Source organism: Onychostruthus taczanowskii, unplaced genomic scaffold (genome assembly GCF_017590055.1).
Source record: "Onychostruthus taczanowskii isolate IOZ18803 unplaced genomic scaffold, ASM1759005v1 scaffold2, whole genome shotgun sequence".
NCBI classification, from domain to species: Eukaryota; Metazoa; Chordata; class Aves; order Passeriformes; family Passeridae; genus Onychostruthus; species Onychostruthus taczanowskii.
The window spans coordinates 7,688,312-7,714,182 of record NW_024499239.1 but is presented as its reverse complement, the minus strand read 5'-3'; the positions used below and the strand labels follow the sequence as shown (position 1 = coordinate 7,714,182).

The window sequence follows — 25,871 nt, the reverse complement described above, 5'->3', positions numbered from 1 at the left end:
CTATTACTGCTGATAAAGACAATAATGAAATACACAGGCAAGATAACTAGGATCCACATGGATGATTTCTTTAAGAAGCAAGGTTCCTGTACATTGCAAATGTTTGGGGATCCCCAATCTTTCTTTGTCTTTGGAGGAAACTGTGCAGCTGTTACAGCCCCATCAGTTAACTTGACTTTCAAGAGCCAGTGTTTCTTTGTCTTTGGAGGAAACTGTGCAGCTGTTACAGCCCCCCATCAGTTAACTTGACATTCAAGAGCCAGTCTGATGCTGAACTTGGTTCAACAATGTGAACTAAGTATCTACCAGCTGGAAGTACATTTTAGATAACATTTTGTTATTTATCAGTTCTAAAACTTGCAGGGCTCATTAGCACGTGCCGAAAAGGTTTGTAGTGCATGCTGTTTCTCCTGTGTAAGATTGCTCTAGACAACATTATTTTTTTATCCCAAACAATTACTCAGATTTAGTTTTGTTGAGTGGTCGAGGTTTAATTTAGTACATTACAAAGCATGTTCTCAGAACAGCTTTCCTGTCTTACTGTGACAAAAGCTGTACAGTCCAGGCATCAGAAGACACAAAAAAACCAGAAATAAATGTATATCTGCTAAGAGACATACCAGACTTTTATGAAGATGGGAACTTAAAAGATGACAAGAACTTAGCTCTAACTATGTAACTGAATGTGAAACTTCAGCACCTTTAAATCCTGCACTGGTAAAAAGCCATAAAGACTGGGTTTTATCAGGTTTCCTACTAACTGCACATTAACAAGTGAAGAACTCTGACCATCAGCTTCCATATTATAATGGGAGAATCCCCACTCCTATGTACAATATTTGAAAACTGATAGATGGCCAAGTACACACACACACACCACCCCCCTATTCTTTGAAATACATTGCCTTCAATTCCAGAGTTTTATACTCATTACTCTTTAACAGATCTTCATTTTAAGGCCCCAGCAGCACAGGCAATGCATCATTCCACCCGTGTAAGAGTGGGGCTGTGCTCTCTGCCCTGGCTCTCCAGGCTGCTCCTGCGTGCTGCCAGTGCTCAGGGGCCCTGGGCTGCAGCTCTGCTGCCCACCCTTGGCTGGGGCAGCTCCCAGAGCCCACGGCTGCCCCCAGGGCTTCGGCAGGGAACGGGGCAGGCAGGGGGACTCTGGGCACAGCCTCGCCTGGGGCAAGGCCAGAGGAGCCACTGGAGCCACCCTGCTGGGTGTTCTTGTAAGCTGCATTCTGGCTCAGCCTATTATGCCCAGCATAATTTGCTACATGACTGTACCAACTGACTCTACTGATAACCAGCATATGAAAATAACCAAATATCCCAAAAAAAAAAAAAAAAAAAAAAAAAAAGAAAAAAAAAAAAAAGAAAAAAAAAAGAAAAAACTCAACATAATTCCATATGGAGAAAGACAACTGAAAACCATGCTCTGAGCATGGAATGAACCTCCAGAAACCTCTTCTAACTTAGATCATTCTATTATGATTCATTGAGTAATGTGACATGGTAACTAATTAAAAACTGAACAAAGAAGATGAAAAGGAAAAAATCCAATAATTATCCACTTCATAAAAAACAAAGCTTTTGGAAATAAATCTGAACTATTTGCAAGATGTGTCAAGTCCACATTTCAGATCGCTGTTAAAGGCACACCACTAAGTACCAGAACTCATTTCTAAGAAGATTTTTTTTTTTTCTGGTAGCACCAGAAAAGTTTGAACTAAAACATTTGAAAATTAGTTTAAACCAAAACACTCTAACTTTTGTGAGAGGGAAGTATTTGACCAGAGCACTAAAAACAAACTGTGTTACAATCAGTAAATCCACCTTGTGAAATTATTTCAGTTTTAGAAATCAAACCCCTGACAGATGTGTAATTATATGATTTTAAAATCTCCTCTCTGTCAAAAGCATTTCAAATCCTTCAGGCCAAAGCACTGCAGGTTGCTTTAGAAGGGGAGCTCACACACTGCTTTATGCACAAAGCCTGATTTCTTGTTACAGAAGAAAAGCAACACCAGCTGTACACACTTGGTAAGAGAGACTTAAGTCATGTTGAAGAGCACACAACTGCAGCCTACCCACTCCAGAGCACAAGCAATCCCTAACTAATGCCACCAGTATCCAGCCCTTCTATATGAATCAAGGGATTTCAAAACAATTTGCAGAGGAGAAATGGGGAACTGAGGCAGTGGGAAGCAAAGCAAACTCCTCACTGTCACTGCACACCAACCCAACCCTCTTCACAAGACAAAGCACCGCAACTTCACCTCAAAAATGCAACTTTTGAACTACACCACTGTCTGCATTACAGCTCCTTTGCTCTGTACAGTACTTCTGTGAATGTCCAAGCCCATGAACAGATACAGCAATTAAGTTTTCTGTGAAAGAAAAAAAAAATTAGAAAAAGACTGCCATGTGACACCTAGAAGCGTTTATTTTATGCAACAAACTTAAATATGATCATGTGTACATAAAAGTGTACACTGTATCTATGCTGAACAATGCCAGGAAACATAATATTGATGCAACAATCTTCTAAAATAAACATTAAAAAATGAGCCTGGACAGGAAGACAAAATGCAAAACAGACTTACTTCCAATCAGCACAATGCTTAAAATTGAGAGCAATCCTAAACATTTCCAACTTTCCTTACAAAGCTGCCAAAGTCCAACTATTTTTAAAAACTGATTTTTTTTTTCTTTACATCAATAATAAAAATCTGGTGACAAACATTATAAAATCAAATGCTGGACTGTCTTTACTCCTTTAAAATTTAGAATATTCCAACAGAACCGCAGGAGTAAAAACACTTAAAAGTGATATATGTTTTTATAAAACAAACATCAATATGTACATTTATTGCAAATTATATTAAACTAAAATGGAGGGAAAATTAAAAAATGAAATGTCTACTTGCGAATTAATAACAATTTTAAGTGATTACTTTCCCACTCTGATAAAAATCAGAAAGCAACATTTATAAAATTGCCACCACATGACTTTTCATAGCAGGGAACTGAAATCTGTACATCTTATTTTTGCAGAAAAGTAGGCAGGCAGAAAGAATTATACATAAAACAGTCTCCAAAAGTAAAGCAAAAAAAATTTTTTGTGATTTTTTTTTTCCTCTAGTCTTGTTTAAAATCCATTCAGTAGACTTCTACCTTTTCTGTGAAACATGGGAATACCTGGCTCTAGGATCATGAATTTTCAATGTCAGTGTAAGGACCTTCTCTGACTTCCTTTAAAAAAAAATGCAGCATGAAAGTTAATGGTGTAAATACACTTTTAAACTCCAGAATGCAGGAACTGGAACCAAGTGTTAAGCAATTTGCTTAATTATTGACTTTTCATAAAAAAAGTCTCTGGGGAAATAAGTACAGATGCTTTTAGCCTCTTTCTCAAGAGTTTCTGCTTTACATTTCCATTGAGAAGGATTAATTTCATGTGAAAGGGAAGCATAGTTTTCCTTCTGGTTTCAGAGCTGAAAGCTGTGTGTTTTGAAGTAATTTAAGTTCCTGTACAGGAAATTTCTGAATCCTAGTTTTTGCAGAAGCTTGGAGCATGCCTTTATTTGGCCTTCATTTCCTCCCTTTTCGAGCAAGTTTTCTTTTTACCTTTATGAGGGGAGAAAAGGAAATGACAGTTAATTTTAAGGACATGGAAATTACAAGTGATTCTGAATCAAAATCCTACCAAATATTGTTTAGATTTTAGCTTTCACACTCTTTGTACTGATTCTTCCAACTCCATCTTGTATCTTCTTAACAATTACATAATTAATTGAATACAACTGAACTTCCTCATTGTACAGCATAACTTCCTGATAAACTTGAAACTACACAACTTGAATTGTGCATTTTATAATTCCATAACCAAGTAATGTTTTTTATCATGAATATCAACAGTTATCCAACTGCTTTCACTAGAATTGGAGATTAAGAACAGTAACTTGATCTAATTAACTGTAATTACCAAGGTTTATAAAAATAGCTTATTTTACTTCAGAATAGGCACTACTTCTAATGTTTTCCAAGTATTTACAGTAACTTAAAAGTATATGTTTACTTAAAAGCAAAAAACCTATCAGACAGAGCTTTTTTACACACAAATTTCTTTGATTTCTTACTGTACAAACTACAATAAAGAAGTAAAAACAGAGAATTGTCCTATATAAGATGCCTGCTACACCTTAAGGAAGCCTCCCTCTGCTATCTCTGTATCCTCAGTATCTTCCTGGCTGCTCCCACAGGCCTTAAAAAGATCCATTGCATTTTGAGAGTATTCTGAACTTGAGTCTATCTCCAACAGTGAATCTCCATCACTTCCAAGCACCTGGCTTCTGAAAAACGTTAACAATATTTTGGTATTTTGTCCAGGAAACACTGAGATATTACACATTTTAAAGATGCTATTTGATACAGTAGCTTATTAAAGGCTATGGATAGTGCAATTTGTTCTGAAGACTTGAAGAAATTTGACATATTAAACAAGCATTGCAAGCCAGTACACAAATATACTCTTGACAGACAGACCATTTTACTGGTGTATAAAGCTTACTCTGAGAAGAAAAGGTAAAACTACTTTTGTTCAAGGTTCTCTGCAAGATCTTCAACTTAAAAATCTCTAGAAAGAAACTATTCCAATTATTCTTTCTTCAGTTAATTTGTGATTTCTTAGAACACATGGTTTGCAGACCTTATTGCTCTCCCACTTTGGACACTTTTGCATTAATTATGTACCAGGTCCAGCAAAACAAACCTCTCATGTTAATGCACATTATGAACTGCTTGTACTGCAAACCAAGTCAACATGTTTAAACACTAAAGTAGCCAGATTATCAAGCAAAAGCTGTTTTGTAGTTTACAAAGTTCCAAATGTTAATTTTCAGTTACTTAAAATAGGCATTACAGTACTGGTAACACTAAAAACAAGCACAGACACAAAATACCAGAAAATAGTTACAGCTGGCATTACAAATTTTCCTGTGCATTAAAGACAGTCAGTTTCCAAGCCTTTGCTATCACTGAAGGGAGGCACAGCAGAGTAGCCAAATGCCAGTGTGCCTGACATTAATTAACGCTCTGAAACACCATCAACTCTTAGTTCCTTTAGGCAGCAATTCCAGGAAGGGGAACGAAGATGCATAAAAATAACATTTGGTGAAAACAGGTTAAGTTTATCCTGTTCTGATCAAACAAATTAATTTCTCCAACTCTAGCTGCCCAGGTACTTTTAAAAAATAGGACTCAACGCAACACATGGTTGCAACATCTGCTATGGTTTAGTTGTGCCCTTAACTATGCTAGGTCTGCTGTAATTGTAAACTCAGGGTCTGACTTGAGACAACAAAGGACCACCCCCCCCATGCATTTAATTATTTATTTTTACCTCTGTAGATCAATTTGTCTCTGTGCTGCTGCTGGCTTTTTTGCTGTGTCTTGCTGTTTTGGTGCTTTGGCATTACCTGCCTCTAAACTCCCTGGACCTTCTTGGTTGGCTGCTGCCCTCTTCCTTCCCCTGACAGGTGGTTTGTTTGTCTCCTCGTTTTTTGCAGTGGTACCCTGAGGCTCTGGTTTGGTTGGTCGCCCTCTTCTGGTTTTTGCTGCAAGCGATGGGCCTGTTTCTTCTACACTTTTTTCTTCTGTTTTTTGATGAATATTCTCAGTTCCAGATGCTGTTGCTGTTCTTTTTTTCCCACGTTCAGTGCTATTTCCTTGTGTTGTCTGATCAGAATTCATCTCCTAGAAAATAAAAATCATGAATGTGAAGAAAAAAAGATTCCGAAAGGCAAACCCAAACTGTTACCTCCTTCCATCAGAAACACGAGCTTTTAAAACTGTAAGTATTGTTAAGAAAACACATCACATAGTCTTAGACCTAGCAGTAAGTTTTACTAGATGGGATTTTGGACCTTATCCTTGCAAAAACATTTTCTAAATTATGTGTAATGTTAGTAACTGCAGCTGATCTATCTTTTATTGATGTGAGAGAGATTCCACTAAGAATAATTATCTTTATGAGCTCCTCCCATGATCATTTTTCTGGACAAGTTCCTTTTACTGTCTCTCTGTCAAATGACAAGAGAAAACTGAGGAGCAAAAGAATTATTTCAATACAGCAATATTTACTGTTTACTTCCATACATGCAAATTTTGAGACCAACATTCAGTAAAGGTGCAGTTTACTGAAGGCCTAAGTGCCAGTGAAGAAAAACCCAAGGAATAAAGAAGTAAGATCACACCAAGAATGCAACTTGCTGTGTTTGTTAATTCCTTGTCATGTCTTGAATGGGTATGGCCTACGTGCATGGTAATGAAGTGATTAAATACCATGAAGAGGTGTCTGTGTATGTGGAACAGAAAGGGTTAGCAATGCACTTCTCTACAGAGAGCAGTATTCATATGGAATCAAAGAGGAAGCAACTGGATGCTAAGCCTTCACTTGAACACTGACTTCCAAAGCAGTTGAGAGAAGGGGTAGAGAAGAAATATGGCTGGGATGACTTAGCAATTTCAAACAAACCAATGCCACTATTCTAAGTGCTGTATCTGAACCAAGGACTTTTGTTAAATATTCTCCTATTATTTCTTAGGTGTTCAGATGAGTCAGGCAATCTCTGTAACCTTCACTACTGTTCCAGCAGCTTCACAGTAGACACTTACAGTTGCTATTCGTATGAACTTCACAGAGTCTCTGAAATTTCAATTTCAAAAACCTAGAAAGCATTTTTGAACATTTACTTTGTATATGCTCTGCCTAACTTTTCTAGGCAATGATACAAATCCAAAACACCTGCTTACTCTGTTTTCATCTAAAAAAAGAGATTAAGCAAATATGAAACCTCTTAGAAAGCCTAAATCATCTATGTATCCCTACATTATTACAAAAATCTACTTTAAATCACAGAATCATCTAGGCTGGAAGTGATCTTTGAAAATCATCTTGTCAAACCTGTTGACAGAGGGGCCTCAGTGGTTATCCAGGGCCTTGACAAGTCAAGCCATGAACACTGATAATCCACCACTTTTCTGGACAGTCTGCTCCAGTGTTTAAATTTCTCCACAATGTTTTGGGGGTTTTTTGTATTTTTTTTTCCTGCTTGCATCCAGACAGCATTTCCCCTGAAGCAACTTCTTCCAGTAGCCTTTTGTCCTTCCAGCAAGCAGCCTTGAGAATACTTCTTTCCATCCATCTTTTCCATAAATACCTTTTAGACGTTGAAAGACTGATTGATCCTCTCCAAGGCTTCTCTTCTCTAAGCTGAACAAACCCAACACTTCAAACCTTTCTTCACACAATAACTTTTCCATGCCTTAATCATCCTGGTGCCCCCTGCAATGCTCCCTCCAGTTTTTCAGTATCTGCATCAAACGAGGGGGGACACAGTATTCCAGGTATGTATGGCCTAATGAATGCCAAATGGGCAGGAATAACCACGTCCCTCTATCTGCTGACTACTCAGGACACAGCTTGCTGTCATCACTGCAGCCAAGGCACACAGCCAGCTCATGCTCTGTTGGTTATCCACTGGGCATGGTCCCCCAGGTCCTTCCCAGCCAACCTGCACTCCAGCCAAGCAGATCCCAGCATGCTTTACAGCTGCTTGAGTTTAATCTGTCCCAGGTGCAGGACTCAACTGTGTTAAAATTCATGCTATTGTATGTTTTATAAGTTAAAAAATCATTATGATTTACACATGGTGTTCTCCCTTTAATGAAAGAGGGGTGAACCACACAACATATTTTTAATAGTTTAATTAAGATTTTAGTTGCGACAAAATTCCAAAGTTAGATGTTCATTTCATGCTGTAGGACCACTTGACATTTTCTTGGCAGTAATTTCAGTTGAAGCTACTATAGGTGTAACCTTTCACTCTGAATCCCAGGCTCACTGTTACTTACACTGGAAAATGCAGAATAAATGTGGGAATGCTTTGGAATTTTAGAAAAGAACAATGAAGTCCATTCAAATGAGTGCTATAAATTACTCTGGATAAAATAAATGGCTGTTTTGAAGATACAGGGCCCTCTGTCAGGCTGGGAAACTGACACAACTATATGAAATGAAACTGGATGTTACCAGCTCCTCAGAGACCACATGCAATGATGTGTACTGAAAAAACCCCCAATGTCAAGCTTATTACAGACATCAGTCCATAAAATCCCTGGACATACCTTGTTTTTCACAGGTTCTGTCTTTGCTGGTGTGACTGAAATAATCCTCACAGGATTTTCATCATTTTCACTGACTCCGGTTTCTGATATATCTGAACTTTGTTCCCTGGGAACACCATGGAAGACATAATAAACCAAAAATATACAGAAAAGAAGAAAAACGTTTGGAATTATTTGGAGTAAAGAAAAGTGGGGGGGAAGGGGAATTAACGCAATAGGCTGAATAATTAGTTTAAGAACAATTGAGTTTGCCAGAGTCCACACACGTATTTTCTTTCCCAGAACTGGGAAAGGTCTGAAAGGAATTGGCTGGTCACAGAGCCAAATCCCTTACCACAGACACACCACTGTATAATGACTTTTGCAAACTTAAGACCAGAGCTCTAAAATAGGTTGCATTCTTTTTCCAGAGAGAAAGAGCCAACACTGGAAAATGTAGTGAAGAATAATAAACATGAATAATGCCACAACTTCATAGCAAACAAAAGAACAAAAAAAGAGAAAAGTAAGATTATTACAATTTATACCACGCACACTTTACAGAACGAATTCTGAGCGCAGTTATACTTCCCTTTGGCCTTATGAAATGTAGCAACTAGACTTGACTTTCTCTGCTTTCTTTAACCCTTTATTTTAGCCAGGTAATCAATTGCAAACCAAATTAAACAGTATTAAAAATCTGAAAGTGTAAACTGTTTCTCCAGATTTACAACAAATTTTAAAACTCTGCATCCATATCAAAATAATGCTTGCTAGAAGAAACACGGAGTATTATCATCATATGTTGCATCTTTCCACTGAGACCCTGGCCTGCTTCAACAAGCTCTTTTTATCACCCTTAATCTTACACAGTTCAGAATATTCCATCTATATCAAAAAAGTTTCTTGCTTCCAACCAGGATTAATGGTAATTTATACATCAAAACATCAATGACACAAACTGAACCAAAAAGCAGGTATGGAGATTTTACCTATTGAGAACTACTACATTTTCTAAAACTGGACAAAATAAGGACACTCTTCCAACATGTAAACACACACACCAAATCATCTCCTGTCCTAAAACTTGCAAGCACAGTTGAGACCATTAAGTAAAGAGCTGATGAAAGAAATGTTGGACTCCCATACCTTGATCTGTTTCCTGTAGAAGAGCTCAGCTCAGAGTTTACACTGCTTCCAGTCTCTGATCCTGTAGTCCTAATATATGGTCTCCTTCCAGTTGCAGATAATGGTTTGTTTACTGTGCCTAATACACCAGTTGGTTTTGGCTAGAAAAAAAAAAGTTTAAGTCTTAAAAAATGCAAACTTCAGATACATATTTAATTTTACAAATATTTGCTTGAGTATTTAAAAATACTTTTCCTGGGATAAGAGTCTTGATCACAGTGCCATCAGTTTGCAGCTACTAACCTTATCTTTACTTTAAAAACATTGTTTTTCCTTTTACTTCTTGTAATTTAAAAGCACTTAATCAACAGCTCTTCTCTCTCACATGCTTTGAAGACAGAGCAGCTGGAGAAGTCTCAACAAAAGTCAAAATGTTAGGCAATATTAGAGCTGAGAGCCTCTGGGTAAGGATGAATGGGAAAGCAAATAAAGCTGATACTGTTGTGGGAGTCTATTGACTATTGACCACCCAGCCAGGACTCTACTAGCAATACAGCCTTCTACAAGGAATTACTGGATCTTTCTGGATCAACTGCCCTCAGCCTTATGGACAACCGTGGCCCTGTACGTGGGGGACAGCAGACTGGGCGCTGTAAGACTTTTGGGTGCTCTGGGAATCTGCTTTTGAAGGTACTGCCATCTATGAACACTGGTCACTTTTCAGGAACCATCTCTTAAAGCACAGGAGCAGGCAATTGCAAAGTATAAGATGTCAAGCAAGTGAGGCAGAAATTTAGCCTGGCTGAGCAGGGATCGTCTTCTGGAACTTAGGCAGAAAATGAAAGTACACAGTATTTGGAAGCAACGACAGACAACATGGCAGGATTACAGAAATGCTGTTCACCACTGTAGGGAGAAAATTCCTGTGGCCAAAGCTTGACTGGAGTTCAAGTTGGCCAGCACCATAAAGGTCACAAAAACGGCTTTTTAAGATATGTCAAAAGCAAAAGGAGGATCAGAGATAATACTGGGCCATTACTTGATGAGGTTGGTCACCTCACAGACAGGAGGTGACAAAGCAGAAACATTTAACCCCATCTTTGCCTCTGTCTTCAACACCAGTGATGGGCCCTGGGACCCCCAGAGCCCTGTGTTACAACACTATGTCTGGCAGGAATGATAACCCCAGTTCCCTCAGCTCCTCCTCATAAGATTTGTGCTCCAGACACTTCACTCATTTTGTTTTCCTTCTTTGGACATGCAGTAAACTCAGCTAGTCAGCAAATGGAGCAAATAAATTATTAAAGAATAATATATTTAAATAAATACTGCGCAGAATTAGAACTAGGATGATGCAGCCACTGAACACGTGTCCAGTAACAAGCCTTTTCTACAGAGATTGTTGCTTTTTTTGCTAGCCAATGTTTTCCAGCATCTATAGTATCTTTCTCCCGCCTGCTCCACCACAATTTCCACCCATGGGAAATATATTTTCTTCTCGGGAATACCTTTATTTATTAACTTGGCCTCTAAGGAAATGTAAAATTACATGAAGAATGTGACATGCCAGTTACGAAAACTTCCTTGACTGCTCTCCAGGGACAAAATATAAAACTTCCTGTTGCCTACTCAGCCTCAGCACACGGGTCAAGTCATCAGCCACAGCAAGATCTAAAACATTGTAATTGTATCACAGAACCCCAAACAGATAGTGATTATTTCTAAATCATATTTATATAATTATATGCAGAAAAGTAATATAAAAATAAAACACAAATATATAATAGTTCAGTTAAAACTCAAGTTGGCCACTGCAATGGAAGATAATAAAAAATTTTACAAATACATTAACAAAAGGAGGGCCAAGGAAAATCTCAATGCTTTAGTGGACATGGAGGGAAACATTGTAACCAAGGATAAGGGAAAAGCTGAGGGATTTAATGCCTTCTTTGTCTCTTTAACAGAAAGGTCAGTTATTCTCAGGCTACCCAGCCCCTGAACTGGTAGACAGGGACAGGGAGCAGAATAGATCCCCTGCAATCCAGAAGGAAGTGGTGGCCTGGTGAGCCATTCTGACAGTCACAAGTCTATGAGGCTGGATGGGATCCCCCTGAGGGTGCTGAGGGAGCTGATGGAAGAGTTCACCAAGCCACTCCATCATTTTTCATCAGTCCTGGTTAACTGGAGAGGTCCCAGATGACTGGAGATTGGCCACTGTGATGCCAATCTACAAGGCGGCCAGAATGAGGATGTGGGACATCTAAGGGCTGTCAGCCTGATCTTGGTGGCCAGTAAAGTTATGGATGATCTGTTGGTTATCTTGAGGGCAATCACATGGTGTGTACAGGGGACCAGGCCTAGCCAGCACGGATTTAGGAAAGATGGGTCCAGCCTGAGCAATGTGATCTCCTTTTATGATCAGATGACCTACCTAGTGGATGGGGAAAGGCTCTGGATGTAGTCTACCTGGACTTCACTACAGCCTTTAACGTTGTCTCCCACAGCACACTCTTGGAGAAGCTGGCAGTGCATGGTTTGGACACTTGCACTCCTCACTGGGCTAAGAACTGGCTGGGTGGTCAGGCCCAGAAAGGTGGTGAAGGTGCTACATGCAGCAGTGGCTGGTCACTACTGGCGTTCCCGAGGGAGCAGTGTTAGGGCCGGTCCTGTTAGTACCTCTACTGATGATCTGGACTAAGGGATTGAGTGTCCCCTCAGTCAGTTCACAGATGACACCAAGTGAGTGGCACTACTGTCTGCTGGAGGGCCAAAGGCTCTGCAGAAGGACCTGGACAGGCTGGATCAATGGGCCAAGGCCCACTGGGGTTCAACAATGCAAAGTGACAGGTCCTGCACTTGGGTCACACCAAGTCCAGGCAGTGCTACAGGCTGGGGCAGAGTGGCTGGAAAGCTGCCCAGTGGAAAATGACCAGGGAGTACTGACTGAGAGCTGCTGAACGTGAGCCATGGTGTGCCCAGGTGGCCAAGGAGGCCAACGGCATCCTGGCCTGTGTGGCCAGCAGGACCAGGACAGTGACTGTCCTCACTACTCAGCACTGGTAAGGCCACACCTTGAATCCTCTTCCTGATTCAAGGTCCCTTACTGCAAGGACACCAAGGTGCTGGAGTGAGTCCAGAGAAGTGCAATGCAGCTTGTGAAGGGTCTGGAACCAAAGTCTTATGAAGAGCAGCTGAGGTAGCTGGGGGTGTTTGAAACTCTTCACAACTGACTGAAAAGAGGCTGTAGCCAGGTGGAGAGTGGCCTCTTCTCCCAGGCAGCTAAAGACAGGAAAGAGGCAATGGCTAAAAGCTGTGCCAGGGGGAGGTTGAGGTTGAACATCAGGAAAAATTTCTTGACTGTCAGGCATTGGAATAGACTGGCCAAGGATGTGGTGCAGTCACCATCACTGAAATATTCAAGAAATACTCAATAAGGCATTTAGTGCTATGGTTAGTTGATATGGTGGTGTTTGGTCAGTGGCTGGAATCAATGATTTTGGAGGTCTTTTCCAACTTTAATGATTCTCTGATATCTCCTACTGTTGTACTGAACCTAACTCTGCACTATGTTTTGGAAAGCCTCTCCCAGAGGTGCTTTGCTTTGCAAATACAGAATGTTAGAATCACAGAATAACGCCAGCTGGGACTCCCTGAAATAGATGTTCAAAAGTGCAGACATTTGCACCTGAATTTAACAGCAATAAAAGTGATATTAAAAATATCACAACTGAAAACTTAAGACTGCCAATGCTAGTGGTATCACAATTCTCTGTATGCAGTGTAACTGTACGCCAAGCTTACTTCAGTAGTAGAAGAAACTAATCAAGAACCTGTACCCCAGTTCACAGATAACAACCTCGATGTTGTGTACTCATCAGGTAGTATGTTCAAGGAATTAATTATATGTAATCGAATAAAAGAGTTACAAATTACTGTACATGAACTCTTAATATAACTTTTAACAGCGGTCCAGAACATTTTAAAAACCACAAGTAATATTCAAAGGCTTGCAACTTGTCAAAATACAGTACCTTTCCTGTCAAAAGAAGAACCCTTGTCTCTTCTGAAATGTAATTCCTGTCATTGCAGAAATCCTGAATAAAAAAACAAAATTAGTTTGTATTTGATGTCTCAATCTCACTTCTTTTTTTATATACACTCAACTAACTTCTCAGATGCAATTATCAAGAGTTACACATACTTCACACCACGCAACCTGCTGACTAATGAATCAATCTAATAAAGAGAGGTCAAACTCATATTTTGGTGAAGATTTACAGCGAGCATTACTGAATGACAGTATGCCATACCTAAAATAGGAATGAACATTTTTCCTTCTAAAGTGACACGAATTTTTTGAAATTATGCAAAACTGTTCTCCCTATTTGTTCACTGGCACGTTTTTAATGGGAAGTCCTAACAGAGGAAAAGAGGTGCCATCTTCTCTAAACAAGTTGAAAGTTGTTACCTTGGTCATGCTGAGTATCAGTTTACGCAGACCGAAATCCTGTAACTGAATAAAGGCACCAGCTCACTGTTACATGGCACCTGCCATTTCACAATTAAATAGGAAACAAATTTTGCTTAAACTGCCTAGGGCACTAAAAAAATGTCAGCGAGTACATTCTCCAGGACAACTAAAACATCAGGTCTGGTCCAGAGAATTACTTGTGCTCCCCTAGCACTTTTCAGAAGCAAGGTCTCTTGGAGAGCAGTAGTGCCACTGCTGACAGCAGAGCTGTACTTGCCAAAGCCAAATAAGAGGACCAACTTGTACAGCAAGCAGAATAGCCCAAAAACTACTGAGAGATAGCAACATATCATGAGGAACATAAAATAGTGTTCCCTTTTTTTTTTCTGATTTGCATTCTAAGTCAGATATACAGTCAGAAAATACATATATTCTCAAACATTCAGATGCACTTGTAAAACACACCAATGAAATGGTTCAGCAATACATGCCAACATACCTGCATTAATTCCAGTTAGCTCTCACCCAGTTACAAACATTTCTTAATACAGACAGCACAGTCAGAGCTGACATTAAAAAATTAACTGCTGATAATAAAATACGCATTTTCCCACTCATTATCTTACAGAGATAACCAGCTCTCACTCATCAAAAAAATGTATTTCCCCTTATTACTTTGGAAATAAAATGAACAAATTTACCTTTTCAGGTTGTGTAAAAAATTTGGTTGGCAATACAGGGTCCTTCGGTGAATCTGCATTGCACAAAGCACTTTTGCTGTTGATTACACATAGTGCTACATCACATACTGTGTAAAGTTTCTGGAGAAAAAAGAAGAAAAGCATGCTTTAGGAATTACTCACTGTTTTTACAGTGTAAAAAGAATGCGGTAGTTCAAAAAGTTTAAAATATGTGTTTAAATAACCACCACTAAGGACATTTTTAAAAATTGTATCATTAATCATACTGCTGGGCCTTCAAACATATGGAGAAGTCCTCATTTTTCAGATGATACTATTTATAAAACCTAGTAATACTTTACATGACTATGCTGTACAATTGAAGCTCTTGCTCAGTCAAATCACCTTAAACAGTTTCTCATCACTGCTAGAAACGAATGGGTTTAACAATAACTGCATAATGCAATATTTCTGCCCCCAACAGCAGAAGATACTTATGTGAAGAAACTAGGCAGTTGTTAAAATAAGGCAGGCAGTAGCAGGAATACTTTCAAAAAATGCAGGTATTACATACTGGCTGAGGTCAGCAAGGTTTTTCAAGAATGAGATTGGAAACATACAGACAGTGCTTGCAATTAGAAGTGTCTTTAAAAAACCATAGAAGTGTCAGAGCTAGTTCTTTCAGACTTCCTGCAAATCGTGCTTGTGAAACCCTCAGCTCATCACCCAGCACTAATCTCAACTGCATTTCTTACTTCATTGGCCTTTGGCTCATCGGGAGACTGAGCATCTCGAGTAAGCTTGATGTTTTCTGACATCTTTTTCATGAAGGCATGGCTATTGTTTTCATTCTTTGTCATTAAAACTTCAAGCATGAACCACAGGCACCTAAAAAGCCATAAAACCACAAGCAATTACACTCCAGCATTTATACTACATCTCCTACATACAGCAAAGCTTTACAAAATTTTGTTAGCTGTACCAGCTTTTTCTTAAGAAAACAAAATCAATTTGAAGACATAAACAGATAACTTCATATAATGGTGTAAACAGAGTCTAGACCTTTACCACACACAGTCTTAACTGTACTCCTTTGATTAACCTGGCAAATTAGTGTGCTTATTACCATCTGTAAATACTGCCCAGCCAATCACCTTTTTTCTCTTCCACACATGAAGAGAAACAGGAATTCTGGTGCTATCATCATGCAAATGAAATTCTGTAATCAATACCTTGAGCGCCATGTCCTTATCAACAGTGGACCACGAGCACACTCAAGGCAGGCTTACACAAGTCATGCTGCTACTAGACAGTTATCCACACGAGGTGGATTAATACTGCAGTTCAGATAGGAGAGAAGATTGAAAAAGCAGGACAGATTCTTCCCAGTGTTCTGTATGGGAGGAAAATTCTCCCAGGTAAGACTCAATGGAATTAGCCTTCCTAGGTTTCTTTCTTTAGCTCTAGCTTACTTCTAGTGAGACTACATTGAATTCTGACTGACAGTTTGTTTTAAAAATTTGTCAATTACGATATAAATCCCAACTGGTCCATCCATGTTATCACTTGCTATCAAGCTCCACCACTGCATATGGTTAGAGGGTCAACAGTTCCTGTAAGGTAAAATAGTGCTTAGTCGGAAAGACATACAAATTCCCTGTTCACAAAAGCCCCCACCTTCTTACCTGATACAAACTGTAATGAAAGAGATGAAGAACATCTCTCTCAAAAGCTCAGAGGCTAATGCTTCATCAAAATACTTACAGAGCTATCTGATGTTCAAGAAACTAAGATGTCTCTAGTCTGACTTGCATCCAAGAGCTACAAAGGCTATAGTAAATCAATCTGTTAGAAAACTTTACATCCATGTATACACTGTTTTCAAGAACTTGAACAGGATGAACACAGGACCAGTAACATACCACTCCGACCCAGGTTCTGCAAAATCCAGTGTTACCCCAAGATTACTACTGAGAACACATTATACTCTGGTAATTCCAGTTAACTCTTGTCAAATTCAATAGCTTGACTTTCCTACTAAGTCATGAAATTACATAAATAATTATCAACTTTGAACAAGACCTGTCCAAAATACCAGTGCTATTTTATGCAAAAAAAAATGCACCTAGAGGAACACAGTCACATAAAGCATTCTTTGTATCTTCTTCAGTAATTTCAGAACATGAATTAGGAAGAGAAAGATGCTTGAGACAGTATAAAGATAAAAAACAACCAACCCCAAACAAACCCCTGCAGGATAAGCTTAAAAAACTTCATCAGTAACAGTAAGTATCACAGATAATGGTTCAGGAACTGCTAAGCATGCATTTACTGCACATCACTGTATCTAGGCCATGTAAACCAAGATGAACTAGGGAGACACCTACAAAACACTGCAAAGCCTGTTTTTCCAACTTTGCAAGCAACTATGTTAACACTTTAAAGTGAACACTAAGACATTCAGCGCTGTTAAAAGAAACACTGAATCACATTGAATGGAAAACATTTTTCTCATATCTCAGGAGACTCTTCAGAGAAGTATTCCTGCCAAAATTCCCCTACAGAGTATTTCTTTGTTTGGAGCAGTCCCTTCTGGCTAGTTCAGCCAGTCTGCGACAAACATGAGGGAGGAAATTCAGTAACAAAGGAAAGCTATAAAAGGACTGTCCAAAAAAGCTCTGCACACTAGAAAGTGCTTCTCAAAGAAAGTATTAACTCAGTGACTGCCAATCAGAACTTGTTCCCATGCATTCTGGATAAAGTACATGCTGGAGGATGCTTTCAGATGTTGCCAGGAACACAGAGTGCTGGGACAAAATGCAGACTTGTTGGTAAGGTAAAAAAATCTTCACTTAGTTCAGGTCTGACCAGGTGTGAATCAAGTAATTCAGACATCAGAACACACCAAGCTTGTCATTTAGAGAAAGAATCAGACTTGGACTGTGAGAAGTGAAGGAGCAAAAAGCATTGAGATCTGAACTAGTCTATTGGTGCCAAAACAGAACTGCTGTCTGGATGATGCATACTGTAGTATGTGGTTATACATGCCTAATACCAAAACCAACAAAGCTCCGTTTAATCAAAAATTAACACAACAAAAAACTAAAACACTAAAATCAGCGCTGTGTGGTGAGAGAGACAACATGCTTAAACAATTCTGAAGTGTTAACTCTTTTCTAAAACTTTAAAATTCACTGCAAGGCATAAGGAGTAAAAAGTTATAATTAAGATATGAAATACTATTTGAGGCACACAAGAAGGTCTGAATGTGGAAAGAGTACAGAACAAGCTCCTGCCAAGTATGATGGTATTGCATACAGTCATCTGTGCTGAATACATTAAGAAGTACTAAGCCTGCACTGCTGAGGTATAGTGCAAGTGGTAGGTCAGCAGTAATTACTTAGAATGAATTTTAGTAGACTTGCATAGGAAGGGGAAAACAAGTTTCCAGTGAGGCAGGACCTACCCAGCCTGTTTTCAAGTCCTGGAGAAGCACCCTATTTTAAAAGTTCCAAAATATTTGAACTAACATTACTTGATATCCTATAAACATTCCTAGGCACAAAGACAAGACTCTAAAATCTTTACTTACTTTAAAAGAAGGACACACAACTCACTAATTAGGTATACTACAGGTTACCATTTGGGCTTTCAGAATACACTGCTAAGCAGTTGTTGATGCCTTCTTCCCATGGTTAAAGTGTTCCATATTTCCATTTTTCATTTAATCTGGTTTGGAAGATACTGCTGATAAAACAAGTATTTCTTCTTCCAAATTAGTTTTTTCCTCTTCCTAATCTGTATCTTTCCAAGTGCAGAACAATTCTCACCATAAGAATTCTAGAATCACTTGACACTTACTCTTTGACATCACGAAGCTGATCAACATCCTGAGGTTTTGTGAAATCTGGATCATGTGCCAGCAAGTGAATCATATATGGTACCACATATTCAGGCAGCAAGGACAGCAATTTTTCTACAGTAATAACAACAAAAAATTGCTTCTATATTATACACATACACATGCATCATATGAAAAACTTTTTCAAACACGAAATGTAAAATTTTGACTTGCATTTTCTTCCTACTGACTTTACTTTTAATGAATCATTAAAAAAAATGAACATGTTTTACTGCTACAAATCTACTTGGTCTTGCTTCAGGAAGAAGGTCATAAAGCCTAAAAATATCAGGACACAAAATTTTGTTTTTTGAGCAAAACAACTATAACCATAAGAGCACTGGATTTTACATCCATAAGTCTCAGCAACGTACAGAGGAGTATTTTATCGTTTATGCTAATACTGAACTAAGTAAATTTAGATTTGAACGTGTCTAATATAAAGATGAGGAAACAGATTAAACTTATCAAGTGTTTCTTTAGAAAAGCCAATTGCTTAAGGTTTAATAATTATTCCTTCCAGTTTAGTATTATTGTATGCTTAACAATTTTAGTGAAATACTAACCATTAGCCATAGGATTCTGCTTAATATATTCTCTTCGTATACTGATGTTCTTGAGCAAGCACTGTCTGGCATGTGCTCTTCTCTCCTTCACAGGGTCTTTGGCACACAAGGCAAAGATTGCCATATATTCCAATGGGAGCAGTAACTTCACAAGTGCCTTATGCAGCTTCTGAGCAAATATCTGCCTCACTTGGTAGCATTCATCCTACAGCAACACAAACCATAAAAGTGAAACCATCAAAATCCTGGTCTTAAAAAAAAAAAAATAAACAAAAAACAAAAACAACCCACAAAAAATAACAAAAAGAGGCATTCAAGGTGGAATTATGAGGAGGACTTTAAAAAATATGAACAGAAGCAGCACTGTTAACATTTGAAATTGAAACTTCAATAACTTGTGAAAGCTGCAGTGAGGAACAGAATATACTCTGCAGCAGCAATAAAAGCTCAGACGTAAGGACTCAGAACTCAATTAAGGGTCACTTCAATTCTAATGCAGTTACTTACATTAATGACGAGTGCACAGAGCTGGAACTGTTCTGGGGTAATTATTTCATGGTAACAGGGTTCCTGTGCAAGCTTCATTATTGCACTACCAGCAGCTAATCTCAGTCGAGACATATCTGATTTACTAAACATGGCAGAGAAAAACCCCAAATAATTAATCACAGCTCACCACAACTATCCTTAAATTACCTGCATGTCTCAATTTCTTCTTTTTGCAAGATCAATGATGTCCCAGTAACATAGCTCTACATCAAGCTAAATTAACCCTACCAAATTTGTGAAAAATAAAGTGCCTTACTTTCCCCACAAAAATCCTCTACTTGAGTAAAACAATGAAATTAGATGAGTCGAGTTTCTTGTTTCCCTATCACTGTCTAAATTAAAGCAACGTTTTTGCCACAGTTTTTCTCTTTCCTTCCTTCACCCTCAAGATGAAGCTGAGATGCAGCTACCTCACAGGTGGAATGAAGAAGCTCCACCCAAGATAAAATCTAACATGCTTGGGAGGTGCTTATCACTCAATTGTTTTCAAAGATACCTCTGCAGGTGTTCTACTCTCTACAATGTCTTTTATTAGGAAAATAATCTAATTTGGAACTCTGCAGGTATTAGCCAATTGCAAGAAAGGGAGTATCTAACAATTTCATGCTGCCACTCCAGTCCTAATATTACTACTCTGATCAAATCTGCAGCCAACATGGTGCTGACCTTAACATTCCACAAGCACTCTAAAAGAACCAACATTCTCTGAAATTCTAAAACAAGATTTATGCAAGCCTGCAAGGAACAAAATCTGACCTGATTCGCTTCTGTTCTGTCAAGTCTCCTTCACTGACGAGCATGGCTGACAACAACCGGAGTGTGGAATTTGCGGATTTTGACTGGTTGTTTTTCATACCCAGCAACCAGCGTACCAGAAGTTTAATTGCCTGCACCTATCGCACACAAACAAATCAACAATCAACTTACTTGCCAGAGCTGGTAAATTACTAAGATCTACTGTTGTCAAATTGAAATTCCCATAGGTTTCTGTGTATTAGAGCTGGTACATTTTTAAAGGAACAGAATGAAGCAGTAAATATTTAGAGTGAAAAAGAAGAAGTTTTCTTCTTTCTGACCTCAGGAGACTACAACTATGGTCCACCGTCTCTGCAGATTTGCATCTGCAAAGGATGCAAGACACTTGATACATGATTAAAAGTAAAAGCAACTAGATAAAAGCTCCTAGAAATGGCTATAATTGGATTCCCATTCATTGGGGTTTCAATTTACTTCAAATCTGTTTACAAGTCAGTAAAGTCAAAGTCATCTTTCCTGTAAGGAAAACTACAACTTTTGAATTTCTTGATCTTCTCAACACTCTGAATAATTAATACCAGGAAGTGAAGACAACAGAATGCACAGTTTCTATCAGTTTTGTGTATAATCCACAAAAACAATAATGTTCTAATAGGACTAATACAAAAACACTTGAAGGGATTTCTGATATTCCCCACAGCTTGAAGTAAACTTTTAATTGCAGATATACACATTATTGCTGTCAGCAGATAACACACCTTTGCTAGTACTTCTGGAGAGACTTCTTCATCCGGAGACCACAATTTTCCATTTTTCTCACCTGTTGACTATAGAAATTCATGTAAGTATACAAACTGGTTCAATCCATACAGAAAATAAAGAAGTAAAAATAGAAGAAAGTAATGGATTAGGCTTTCTTTCACAAAAAAGTATGTTTTATAATGCAATTATCACTGTACTAACCACTTACAGAACATTACTTTACAGATTCGTTTCACAAAAAAGCTCTATTTCCCCACAGAGTTCATAATAGGCTAACAGCATAATAAGAACTTACAAAAAAAAAAAAAATAAAAAAAATAATAAAAAAAAATCTTACCCTGTCATTCATTAGGAGATCTTTCACAATGAAATTTGCAACAACAGATTTCATTGGAGAAGCAAACTGGTCTGGAGCCAACATAGAAATATGACCCAAAGAGACCAGGGGTGTTATAAGCTGTTCTGGTACATCAGCATTCAAACTTCTACTAAGAGGCTGGGGAAGAAAAAATTTAAAAAATTTAAAATTCGGCTTCAGTTAATAAATTAACATGTCTTAAAATAGTTTATTTTACTGCTGTATTGCTGATGCATTTCACTGTTTTTCCAAAAGAATTAATAAAATTAGCAATCAGAAGTATAAAGAATACAACTTCCTATTCAACAGAGTAAATAAAAATCTCATATAAGGTAAGGGCAAAACAAATTCTATATTCTCTTCTTATTTTAAAGTGAAACACATTCAAACCTGAGTGACATGGGAAAAAACTTTGAATTAATTTTGTTCAGTAGTTGTGAAAACCTGAATCCCAACTGCCAATGGTAGAAAACAGCAGCCAAAACCTTGGAAACCACCAGGGACATTTCTACTAGCCATCAGTATTTACCTTCCAGGTAACAGTCACCAGGATAATTCCTGTATCACCCCACATCACTGCATCAGATTCTAGTATCTTAGGGAGGCAACAAGCACTCCCACAGAAGTATAAGCAGAAATCAAACTTTGCAAGCTTAATTCAAAGCTTTTCACACTTGTAAATTACGCACAGGCTCAAAGACAGCCAAGATTAAGAACCTAAAATATTTTACAAGTGCAGATTAATAATGTTATTATTTAAAAGACTACAGTAAGAAGTAATAAACTGCTCTGTATAGAGTATCTTTTTGCTTAATAACTTGTCTAAGGAAGCAGTAAGTGAGCAGTAAACTGATGTCTGAGCTTACAGCCAAGTTGTTCTGCACCAACTGCCTTAGTGAGGCAAGGCTGTATGTGTAAAGACCTTAAAGCTGGGTAATTTAATACAGCTTGAAAGCAGGGAATGTTTTCTCTCATTTAGTATTCTCCATGGGATTTGCTGTGGATCAGGCCAGCATACTTAGCTTACTTCTCCCATGCAGATAAAAAGAAAAATCTTCATCTATCAGACATGAGAGTATTAGTTAATTGTGACTTTAAGAAACAAATATTAATAACTTGCTATTGTAAAATTAATGACGTAACTACCATACATCTGTAGGCTTCCTGACCTCATAAACCGTTACCTGTTAATAAACAGTAGGAATTAATTTTAATTACTAGTATCAATTAATAACAGAAACAAATCTTAAAAGCAAAAAGGCAACACATACCTCAAAGATCTGTGCAAGTTGTACTTCTTTATTTGAAAATATGGCATGTATACAGTGAACAGCTTGTTTTGCCTGATGAGGAGTGCCTCTTTTTGCTTTCTGATGCAAAATCGGAATTAGTGTTCTGTGTGAACATTAAATAGAATACTTCAAAATGCAATTTGCAATCTACAAAAAAATAAGTATCTGCACACACACAGATCTATCATCACTGTCTTATAAATCAAGTATTCCTTTGAAGTCCATTCAGGAAAGATCACAAAGCAAAAAGCAGGATGGACCTGTATTTAGCAATACTTGACTATCTGATTGTACACATAAAAGAAGGAAACAGCCCACAGGGGAAAAAAAAAATCAAACATGAAAGAAAATAATGATCAAAATAAAGCTATTTAGGAAGACAAATGTAAGGTACGGGCAACATGACAGTTTCAGCTAGGGTGAATTCCTGGACTTATTATCCAAGCCTGGGAATGACAGGGGTGAAGAAAATCTGTGAAAGCTAAGAATAACCACTGAACATCAGTGTGTTTACAGGCTTTTATAACCAGAACTTTTAATCACAATGTATACCCAAGCAAACAATTGCTTTGCTGTGAGATTTTGAATCTCCTGCAATCTATCTGCTGATCAGAAGACACAGAAGGAAAGCGCAGGGCAGGAGCCACTCCCAATACTAGGTCCAGGCTGGTCAGACTGTTCAGTGTCACTGCCCAGGCAGTGCTGGAAGGCAGGCCTGGGCCATCAGAGCTCAGCACCTGAGACACTAACTCAGGAGGTTCACCCTGCAACTCACCCAGCAACTAACATGAAAAAACAAAACCACCCAGAAAGAGTCGGACACAGAAACATCCCCAGAAATCTCCCTGCCTCCTTGAAAAGCTCTTTTATAGTATTCAGTACATGGATTATTCAGCACCCTGCTGACACATTCTACATAATGAAAATCAGCAACCGAGGCTAAACAGCAACTAGCTGGGTTGAAAGAATCAAACCTCAAGTTCCCTCAAAACCCCCACAAAATCCAAAACCAAACCAAAGACCCTGAAAAACATGTTAACAGTATCCTGAAGTAGAAAATATCTTCTCAAACCAGCCAAGGTTGCACAAATTGGATTAAGAGCCAAAACATGACAGAATTCAGGAAAACCTACAGTTAAAATAACCTTCAATGCCTAACCTACAGTTTTCATGGTGTTAAGTACATGTACATTTGCAAGGCCTTGGTGCAGTTACAAACCACACCTCAGCACACCCCAACTGACACAAATCTGCAAGAGGTGAAACCTGAAATGTTGACATGCACCTCTACATGTTTACATCTACAAGTTTACACATGGTCCACAAGCTCTGTTTGAGCACGGCCAGTGCTCTCATGAGGGTCCCGAGTCATATGGTGGTCTTTGTCCATGAACTGGTACAAAACCCCTTATTCATTTCCTATACAAGGAAGAATAACTTGAGCTGCTGCTGGTGAACACTGCTTCAAAGGACAGCAAGTAGCCTGCTCACAGAAGCATTTAAAAAAACCTGAAAATACAAACAGGTCCCTTGAAACAAACTATCTTGTTGATTGTATCAGATAGTTTATTTATGATAAAGATTTCTGAATACCTGAAGTCTGGAACTTGTCCTCAGACGTCTTTTTCTTTGTGTCAAGTGAAAACACTGACATGGTTTTTCAGAATGCCAACCTGACTTGCCTGGAAACCATGCCAAGGATGCTACCTCCACTTTGACAGTCACATTTTTAAATTGACATCTCCCAGACTAAACTTCACCAATATCTGGCTAAGGCACGAAGTCAAAGAAATGTCAGCAATACCAGATCCTTTGAGAGAACATGATATAGTCTAGCAATAGAGTATTGATTAAATTCTAGTACGGAACCAAAGACCTTGGGACTATACTGGGAACTGTATTCACAATGAGGACAGCTGGGCTCTTCTTTCTTTTTAGCCCTACAAATGCCTTAAAATGTATCTCATATACCCGTATTTGTAATATTTTTCTTTTGCCCAAAATCTGATCCCCATTCAGAAGAATCACTGAGGTTACAGCTTTAATTTACAGCAAACTTAGAAGTGTACACTAATATGAATTTTAGCATGGGAATATCCAAAATGATATTTCAATATATGAGAACTTGAAACATGTGATTTATTATTTGGACAAGTTAGTTACTGACAGGCTGATTTTAAGGTTTCAGATGTTACTCACAAGGTATTTAATAGTCAGTGAATACCTAGTAGATTATGCAGCTTTAATCAGCAGTACAGCATGAATTGAATGACAACTTACAGACAGACAATTATTCTTTGCTAAAAATTCATGCTTGCTTTTAGATTTTGCTTTCCATTTTGTTTAATAACAAACAGAGCTATTAACTATATCAGAGATTGTATCTACATTTCTTACAAAGATAGAAAAAATTGTGTGAAGGACAGAAATTAGTAGAAATTATGCCAAGTAATCATATCTTTGCTGTATTTTTGCTGTTGCTTATTTTGTAACCTAAAAGATTTGCTATGCACTGGTTTTAATGTCTCTATTATAAGATTTTGAAGAAGTACCTAACACGTTTGATAAACACATAAAAAGTATAACAGCACAGAATTAAAAAATGAAGGGATAGGGACAGCAAAGTACTGAAGGAAATCAAAATCATGGAAGAGAAGCTGCTCATATTAGCAAGTCTAGATGGGGGCAACACATTGAATAAACTATCAAGAGGCAGAATTCCAGATATGAAAAGCAGAATGTAACGATACTCACGATCTTATCTGTGGCAAGTCTGTTTCTATTTTGTGACCCGTGTTTCTGAAAATCTGTATGGCTGCCTCAGCTACCTTATCATCTTCCATCCTGAGGCACTGCAGTAGAGACTCATAGGTCTCTGCAGAGTGGAACGAGGTAGGATGTGTAAAGGACAGAACCTGCAGACACACATTAAAACAAAGGTATATTTATTCATAGTAAATGAATTATCAGAACAACAAAATGATGGCTGTTTATGGGCATTACCATCACCACAAATAGCTGTTACATGCCCATACAAAACTATTACATTCAATAACTGCACCGTGGAGAAGATCACATATAAATTTTCAAATAAATTCATGTAAATTTTGCTTTTCAGGTCCTCCTGTCCTCCAAATATGTTGTAAGATACTACATTATTTGAATATATAAAACCACATTTCTTCAAACGAACACTTATTCAAGAGTATTTGTCTACATTGCAATCTATTTAAGAACAC

The 25,871-nt window shown here is 38.1% G+C and overlaps 1 protein-coding gene across 2 annotated transcripts in view; it reads right to left on the bottom strand.

Annotated features, from left to right (window-relative positions):
* Positions 1-2,428: 2,428 nt before the first annotated feature.
* PDS5A (PDS5 cohesin associated factor A) overlaps positions 2,429-25,871 on the bottom strand; it is a 77,974-nt gene continuing 54,531 nt past the window's right edge. The window contains exons 19-33 of one of the 2 annotated variants that reach the window (XM_041402688.1): positions 25,387-25,547; positions 22,612-22,735; positions 21,320-21,478; positions 20,979-21,047; positions 20,221-20,357; positions 19,423-19,546; positions 18,916-19,120; positions 18,310-18,424; positions 15,204-15,336; positions 14,470-14,589; positions 13,329-13,391; positions 9,319-9,458; positions 8,191-8,296; positions 5,405-5,757; positions 2,429-3,630 (exon numbers count right to left, since the gene is read on the bottom strand). In XM_041402688.1, the coding sequence (XP_041258622.1) occupies positions 3,627-3,630; positions 5,405-5,757; positions 8,191-8,296; positions 9,319-9,458; positions 13,329-13,391; positions 14,470-14,589; positions 15,204-15,336; positions 18,310-18,424; positions 18,916-19,120; positions 19,423-19,546; positions 20,221-20,357; positions 20,979-21,047; positions 21,320-21,478; positions 22,612-22,735; positions 25,387-25,547 (2,013 nt within the window). In that variant the 3' untranslated portion in view covers positions 2,429-3,626. Of the gene's footprint in view, positions 3,631-3,666; positions 4,356-5,404; positions 5,758-8,190; positions 8,297-9,318; positions 9,459-13,328; positions 13,392-14,469; positions 14,590-15,203; positions 15,337-18,309; positions 18,425-18,915; positions 19,121-19,422; positions 19,547-20,220; positions 20,358-20,978; positions 21,048-21,319; positions 21,479-22,611; positions 22,736-25,386; positions 25,548-25,871 lie in introns of those variants that run through there. The other variant, XM_041402689.1, reaches the window with a different exon arrangement.